Source organism: Amblyomma mixtum, chromosome 10, assembly GCF_055824585.1.
Source record: "Amblyomma mixtum isolate Tamu chromosome 10, ASM5582458v1, whole genome shotgun sequence".
Taxonomy (NCBI): Eukaryota; Metazoa; Arthropoda; class Arachnida; order Ixodida; family Ixodidae; genus Amblyomma; species Amblyomma mixtum.
Window position 1 is genome coordinate 143,680,865 of NC_143021.1, and position 8,712 is coordinate 143,689,576.

An 8,712-nucleotide genomic window follows, 5' to 3' on the forward strand; every position below is an offset into this window, starting at 1 on the left:
ATTAACGCTTCCGTTTTAGCGAAAACCACTCTGTTTACGAACGCAACATTTGCAGCAAGCTCTGCGAAGTTTCTGCCTCTTACAGGAATAAGGGCTGCACTGTTCGTTTTCAATAGATAAGGTCAGTAAAACTGGAACAGTACATCCAACACGCTCATCAGGCCATCTTCCTCCTCACTGAACTCCATTGGCACGTCACCTCGGGCTGATTCCCCTTGACTACACAGTTTCTGCATTATACTTTCTAATTTGAACACTAATAAACAAGCTTTGTTCCCAAATTTGAGGATTATCTTTCTCTAATGTGTTACCCAACGCATATTATCGATGTCACAGAAACATGGTTACAAAATGGTGTGCAAGAATCAAAAAAGACCCCCCCCCCTCCCTTTGGCTTCAAGCTTGTTAAAGGAGACAGGAGATTCGGCAGTGGTGGTGGTGTGACCCTCTTGTTTTTTTGCAACCTTCGGTTTCTGTGCTCCCAAGCTCACTAGATATCAACTCTTTGTGGTTGCAAGGCTCACTTACGCAACTCACCTTTGATAATCGGGGTTGTTTACCGTCCCTCTGGTTTTTGTATTGATCAGTTGCATAGTCTGAGCAGGCTATTACACGATTGCAATACTACTTCTTCACAGGTTATTTGTAAGGGCGATTTCAAAGCACCTGGCATCGCCTGCTCACATATAAAAGTGAGCAGACATAGAGTGTCTGGTGGAAGAGAACTTGTACTGTTTTCTTAGTCTCCTGGCTTAAGTCGTTAGAGAATGCACTCGGCAGGCGGCAATTCTAGACGCAGTCTTTTTTGCCCCATCTGTAATAAACAAAGGTTATGAGCGCAACGTGGTTCAAGGGTATCCAATCTCAAAGCTGTGTTAGTTTTAGCTCCTTGCACCGTTTTTAAATCTCGTTTTGTGTAGTGCACATTACGCAGATAATCTTGCGCAGATGACCTCGCAATTACTGACAATCTGTGTGATTCCTTTGACGACTTTCAGCAAATAAGTTCCACTGGTGACGTCAGTACTTGAACAACTTTCTTTGAAAATCTTGTGAAAATATGCGTCTGTTCTTTCACTCCTTTAAAGACAAAGAATTCCTTGGATGAGAAGGGACATGAATGTATCACGTCATACCGCTCGATTACGCCGATCATAACGTTCTGGCGCTCCTTATTAAACTGAATTCCGCAAAATATTTTTATTACAAGGTTACTCTGCCGATATTAATGAAAACTAATCCCCGTTAATTCCGGAAGTCAACCACCTGGGTCTACTTCAAGTACATTGATAATAAAAGATATCGCAGTTTCTGAACCATACATAACTGGTTCTGCTTTTAACGACTACTTCCATTCTGTTTTCAGTGCAGCCAATTCGCTAATTTCAGCTTTTGATTCTGAATCGCATTCTTCAATTTGGGTTGTGTCAGTGTCCACTAAAGGTGTGCTCAAAGTTAAACTAAATTTAGATACCAAAAAATCGCGTAACCTTGACGACTTTCCTGCGGCATTTCTCGCTGGCTACTCTCTTTGGTCCAGCAGGTATACCTTGCAGTTATCTTTAGGAAATCCCTAACAACAGGCCCCCCAAACTTCCTCGTGGAAACTTGCTAAGGTTCTCCGTCTATTGAAATCTGGTGATATGCAATCACTGTACATCTAGAGGGCAATTTCTCTAACAGCGCATTTATGTGAAATACTGGAGCACGTTGTCTTTAAACATATCATGGAATTTATTGAAATTACTAATATACTAAGTGTTTTCCAGCATGGTTTTCGTCGTGCCTTCAGCAGTGTACCACAACTGACGTTATTCGTACATGACATCAGAAGTTCTGCCTAAGTAGGTGACCAGGCTTATGTACTTTTTATAGAATTCGCAAAAGCCTTTCATACAGTTTCACACCCTAAACCAAGTGCTCAAGCTGTGCGCTGTACCAAAAAAAAACTCGTGCCTGGTGATCTAGATACCGGTCTTTCTTTCCCACCGCTCCCAGTATATTTGCTTGAACTCCACCAACTCATCTTCAGTCAATGTTTTATCTGGGGTTACTCAAGGTTCTCTACTAGTTTAATTTAGTGGAGTTTAGTTTATTGGGTTTAACGTCCCAAAGCGACTCAGGCTATGAGAGACGCCGTAGTGAAGGACTCCGGAAATTTCGACCACCTGGGGTTCTTTAACGGGCACTGACATCAAACAGTACACGGGCCTCCAGAATTTCGCCTCTATAGAAATTCAACCACCGCGGCCGGGATCGAACCCGCGTCTTTCGGGTCAGTAGCCGAGCACCATAACCACTGAGCCACCGCGGCGGCAAGGATCTCTAGTGGGTCCTCGTTGATTCCTCCTGTACAGTAATGATCTGCCATTTCACACTTCAGTAAGAAGACGCCTTTATGCCGGTGACTGAGTTTTATATCAACAATTAAATAATCAGCTAATCATGTTATCCGTAAAAATTCATTCGCTGATTTGTACAACCAGTCGAAGACGTGGAAACTGAATGTTAACTTTTCGAAGACAGTCTGTACATCATCTTCACGATGTTCGTGGCCTTCCTTTTCACATATTCATATAACAGTCAACTTACACAGCGTGTACGAATACAAATATCGCGGTCTTCTGCAAACAAACATGTCACTGTCAAAACATATTGACGTCATCTGCAATGAGGCCCATAAAAGACTACGATACTTAAACCGCACCTTGCGCGCTCCTTTTAACATATAAAACACTTATTCACCGTCCTGGAATGTGCAAGTGCAGTTCGGAACCCCTTTAAGCAACGCGAGATCAACCAGCAGGAATCTGGGCCAGCGAAGGCCGTGCGCTTGATTCGCAGGAGATTTGACATAGATTTTTGCAGTGTACTTTTCTTCACCAACTACGCCTCACTACTCTTGCCGCACGTTGTCTGGAATGCCACAAATTCATGTGCACTTCAGTCAGTCCACTTTCTTCGCTAGATAATTATCTGATATTTTGAAAATCTTCATCTAAAAGCAGCAACCCCGTCCTAAATAAGTTGTCATTTTACGCCAGCACTAACTTCTTTAAGCACAGCTGTTTCCCTGGTACCATTGAAGTTTTGAATTCCTTAGCAGGCAACATCGGTACATTGTCTTTAGAAGAATTGTTACTATCCTGTTCCTAATTTTGTACGATTGCTTTTTTACTTTTTTGTAACGTTATTTATAATGTTGTTTCTTTGAATTCAACACGACTGCTCCAATAGCCTCCCTGAGACTGTATTATGTACAAATGAATAAGCAAAAAAAACAAAGCGGCGGGATTTTCAACATTTTTCTAATGCAGTGCTGTCATTGCTCCGCAGAGGGTTCGGAAATCTGAGCGGCGAAAGAAGCAGTGGTTCCTGTTGGTGTAATCTTTTCGCACACGCCTCCTTATAGCTTGGGCGCGGAGCATGACGGGCAAGCACCTGCGACCATAGGACATCCAGGTGCCCTGAGCTGCCCATGGGACGACGGGTACATTATGAGCTACGTGAACAAAGGCCCAAGCCACCACCACTTTTCGTCCTGCAGTCTGAAACAGATACAGTACGTCGTCAGGTGAGCGTGATTCCAGGAGACTGTATAACGGCTGTTGCGTTGGATAAATGCTCTGTTAGGTGTCTGTTTCTATTTACAGGCATAAAAATAATTGCCGAATAGAAAGCTCTCAGAAAAAAATATAAGAAAAGTGATCTTTTGGAAAGGAAAGGTCGCAGTAACTGCATTCATTCTCCGTGGCTACCTTATCCCCGCTCTGGGGATAAACATCACGGAAGGAGGGAAAAGAGAAACCAAGGAATAGATGTCGCTGTGGAGGTCTGTGGGATTATTACAGCTCCCAATCTGCAACCTTCAATAACACGGCCCAGCACACGGACGCCGTTTGCGTTTCGCCTCCATCGAAAAACAGCCGCAGCGGTTTGAATTCAGAGTAGAGAGATGAAGATTTAGTTGGTTGGGTTAGTTTATTGAGGTTTAACGTCCCAAATCGACTAAGGCCATGAGGGACAACGTAGTGAGGGGCTCCGGAAAATTCGGACACCTGGGGTTGTTTAACGTGCACTGACATCGAACAATACACGAGCCTCCAAAATTTCCCCTTACATTGAAATTCGACCGCCGCTGCCGGGATCGAAAGGGTTGAACGGGGCAGAGGAGATAGACGCCAGGAGCGACAAACTTGGCATATACATACCATGCTAATTCTCTTCATAAAAAGAAAAAATTACTGAAAAGCACGTTTCAAGTGAGCCTAGGGAGCGCATTAATTCTACAATCGTTTCTTTCTTTGTTGCAGTCGGGCTGGTGAGGCATGCTGGGCGGTTAAGAGTAGAGGGTACGTCAACGGCCATTATGCTGGAACACTCGTGCCGTCCGTCGCTTTCTGCAAGGGAGAGGTTGCGGATAGGGACGCTGCCATCGACAACGTCACAGTAAGAAGAGTGTTATTGGAATATAATTCACGTATTCTCACTTGCCCCTACGAAGTGTTTGGTACCCACAACAGTCTTTTTAATTCCAGATTCTTTCAATATGGCGCTTGTACCTTTCGCACTCACGGTTGCAGGTCAGTGCGGCCACTTGCAAGGTTCGGTGTGTATATTACAAGCCATACCAGTGGAACACCGGCCGCGGCTACAGCGTAACCAGGAGGCATTATTACCACCGGGATTTGGACGCACTTGACTACATGAGTTGCCAGGGAGCGAAGGTAAACTGAACTCAGACCTTTGTTTACGTAATCACACCTGTGATGCTTTCTGTTGACTCATAATAGTGGTATACGGAATTGAAGGTGGTTTCAATACAGTTGGCCGGTTTCCCTCTGGTCAGGAACATATTATTGATAGACGCGATGACAGCATGATTGCTTTACCCCTTTTCGTAAGTCGACTTCCTAGGTTTTCGGAAAGGCAGTGATCGCAGTCAAATGTCATATTGGCCTATCCGGTTCTTGCATTCAGCAGATATGCTCTGTGTGCGTCTTTGTTTCTCTTCTCGTCCCGTAGTCTCCGCGCAGTCTACTAATTGCTTAATGTTCGTCATATAATAAAAATTTCGATTGTAAATTATCACGTGACGCCATTACTAGTTGCAAAGACTAGTTACAAAGAAAATAGTTGTAGTTCTTTGCAAATTTCAAAGAAAGTTTGTTTTTGTGCACTGCTGTTTCACGAAGGTGCAGGGAATATATGAAGTTACCGGTTTCTTTTCTTTCCGAACAAGAAAGAGGGAGCCGAGACACAAAGTCAACTTGCCTGACGAGGTGCCTGCACCCATAACAGGTGCAGCGGTGCACAACAGGTGCAGAAAGTTTAAAAGGGGTGATGAGATTAATAACAGAAGAGCAAGCAATCAAGCACTCAATATAAATATTAAGAACTACACACAATACTCACAAAACTAATGAAGTGATGGCAGTATTTATATAAAATGTATGGGGAACAATCGCATTTGAAACAAAAAAACAAATACTGGATAATCAGCTACCGTCCAGAGTAGCTGAAAAGATTAAAAACATAGTAAAATGAAAATAATAATGCCCAATGTATAACATAGGACAAAAAAACGCTAACAACTGGGAATAGTAGATTAAGACCAGTATCAGACAAATACCTCTTGATTATTTCTTTCAAAAATTCTCAGAAAGGCTATACTGACTTTCAAAACTAAATACATTTAGAGTGACTGGCACCTACACTCCAAGCTCGGTTGACCGTAGTTTTTGCGACATTATTGGCCTTCTTTTTTTTTTCAACGCTGTTATTGGGCACTTTTCGCTTTACGCATCACTCGGCGGAAGCAGCGTTCCTCAAGTGCATATACACATATTTGTGCCATCTAGTCAAAAAAAAAAAAAATCAAAGCACATGGGAGCTTTGTTAGACAAATGTTTGTCCGTAATTGTTTATGAAAAATTTTGAAGCACTGCGAGAATTTTTAAAAAGAAAACGATCCAAATAGACGAAAATGTTAAACCTGAACAAAAGCTGGAGAACAGGTTGACCAATTGTCGTTGCTCTGACGAAAATGTACAGGCATATAGTTAGGCCTCCAGGCTTGAAAGTCGTCAAAAAAAGAAAGGCTCCATTTTATTTGTAAATTGGCATGTGGGCAAGAATGCGCTTAATAAAAGCGAGCGCCGCCATATAAAGGGCGCCATAGACTAGTTTCAAACTGCATCCGTAGCAGCGCCACCTATGCAAAGCTACACAAAGCTCGTTGCCGCTTCCATCGTGCAGGAACGGGCCGAGTGGGCCTAGGTCTGCCTCGATCGCTTGCCTCTGTTTTGTGGAGTTTGTTGTTTGTTTTGGATCAACTGGCCGCGTTTAATGACCTGAAACCATGTCAGTAAACAGCTGCGTGTCGCTTTGTAAGCAGTACGGACGCTTCGACTAATGTGGACAAATTAAGTGCCCCCCTTTCCTTTGATCCCCATTCCAGGTGCACGCACTTGAACGATGCGAGCTCAGATTATCTGTCGTATTCAAAGTTCATGAGTACGCCTCACCGCAATTGTCGTTGACGCTGGTCAAACATGCGCGAGGCTAAAAATAAGCGCTGATTGCAACTGGATGCGGGAAGGCAAGGAAAGCAAATCTTATTAAGGTGATTTTCCGCTTGCTAGGTATAGGGTACGCCTTATGTGTACTTTATTTAGTTGCATCAGCCATTGTAGCTGAAACAACATGATCTTCATATGAAGATGGTGCAGTGCATGACTTGAGACAGATTTGAAGAAAAGGCGGTAGTGGAAAGTATTTATTATTGTGCAAATAGCTACATTCGTTAACGCTGGGAAAAACATTGGGTTTAAAAGGTGGAGTGCGTTGTAAAGAGATTAGAGAGGAGGGGGGGGGGTGGCAACAAAAATGATGCGATGTCGCTTTGCTCCACAAACAACGAAACCGCTCCTATATCTAGGGGCCCCAGAGCTCGACGTATTCAAGTGGCATGCTCATGTCCGTGATGTCGAGCTCAAAGCTTCTGGGAAGGAATCAGTTGCACTAGGCTGTTGGATTGCCAGTAGTCCAAATGTAAGGGAGACGACGGGCATACGCGCGAGCCGCATTGCCGTCGACTGGTGCACGCTCCTGTCGACCAGCTGACCTCGGACGGCTGTTAGCCCTGCTCCCGTTGTGAAGCTTCGGTGAACAAATCCCACCTTACATTTGGTGCAGGTGCTGGGGTATATCCTCTCACCCTGGAACTCAGCAGCCGAACGCTACCCCCTACCGCGGTGCCTTCGACCCACCAAGCCGTACAAGTGAGCCCCGCCTCCGCCGTCTGTGCTGGTTCTCTCCGCCAGCGGGACCCCGCTATCTTCAGCGGCACGGACAACCATGATGTTGAAGATTGGCTCACATCGTATGAGCGGGTGAGCGCATACAATAAGTTGGACGTGGAAACCAAGCTGAGCAATGTGATATTCTATCTGACGGGCGTGGCAAATCTGTGGTATCGGACCCACGAGGCGGACATTACATCATGGTCCGTTTCCAAAACGAACTTCTCAGAGGTATTCGGCCGCCCGGCTGTCCGAAAACTCCGTGCCGAACAGCGCTTGCGTGCGCGGTCGCAGCAGGTAGGAGAGAACTTCACGAGTTACATCGAGGATGTCGTGGACCTGTGCAAGAGGGTGAACGCACAGATGACCGAAGCCGACAAGGCCTATACTCATGGGCGTTGATGACGATGGCTTTGAGATGTTGTTGGCGCGAGACCTGCGCACCGTCGCCGAAGTCGTCACCCTATGTCAGAGCTTCGACAAACTACGCAAGCAGAGGGCTCTGACACGCGAACACATCACGACAATCGACTCGCTTGCTGGCTTGAACGATGTAAGAGACCAGTCATCGCTCCGGCCGCAAATCAAGAGCTTCATACGTGAAGAAGTTGCTCGGCAGCTCTCGCTTATTTCAAGCCATCATAGAGCCATCACCACACATAACTCCGAACCTGAGGCACGTCATTTAAGAACAGGTCGCTGAGGCTCTCCCGCAAGCCCCTCAGCCCACACCTCTCGCGGCCTCGCTGACCTATGCGGAGGTTGTTGCGCGACCTCGATCACCTTCCTATGCTCCACCTTCTAGTCATTTTCGAGAGGGTGCTGTTTTTATACCACCGCCTGCTCATCTGCAAACCTCCTGGGGCACGCCTGATAACATTGGACCGCCAGCTCAACTGGGCAACTCCTGGCGCACGCCTGACGACCGCCCGATCTGCAACTTCTGCGGCTTGACAGGTCATGTGGCGCGGCTTTGCCGTCGACGCATGAACGCCTCACGACCACGTCCAGAAGTTTCCGGTTATTGGTCCCAGCGACAGTATTCGCCTCCTGCTGAGCCGTCCCTAAGCCGTTCTCTGTCTCCTGAGCGCACCGCCTTCTCTGGACGCCGTTCGCCTTCTCCACGTCGGCGCTCCATCTCTCCGATGCGACGGCGTCCCTCGACCCCTCGAGAGGAAAACTACGTGCCGCAGTTATGGAGGCGAGAACTGCGCAGTCGTCGAAATTTCAAAGGCCTCGTTTGTCTGCCACCAATTTAATTGAAGTTATTGTAGAGGGCGTATCTGTCATGGCGCTTGTCGTCACCGGTGCTGCGGTTTCTTTCATGGATGCAGCGCTTTGCCGCTCTTTGAGGAAAGTGAAGACGCCCCTTTCTGGCGCGTCGTTACGAACTGCAAGTGCGCACCTC

At 46.1% G+C, this 8,712-nt stretch overlaps 1 protein-coding gene and 1 pseudogene across 1 annotated transcript in view; both read left to right on the forward strand.

Moving 5' to 3' along the window:
- Window positions 1-3,578, forward strand: part of LOC149327173 (venom metalloproteinase antarease-like TpachMP_A) — a 52,463-nt gene extending 48,885 nt beyond the window's left edge. Inside the window, exon 10 of the mRNA XM_089563441.1 lies at window positions 3,413-3,578. Coding sequence (XP_089419567.1) covers window positions 3,413-3,578 — 166 coding nt within the window. The remainder of the gene's footprint in view (window positions 1-3,412) is intronic.
- Window positions 3,579-4,549: 971 nt separating this feature from the next.
- On the forward strand, window positions 4,550-8,007 carry LOC149327174 (uncharacterized; annotated as a pseudogene).
- Window positions 8,008-8,712: the final 705 nt, after the last annotated feature.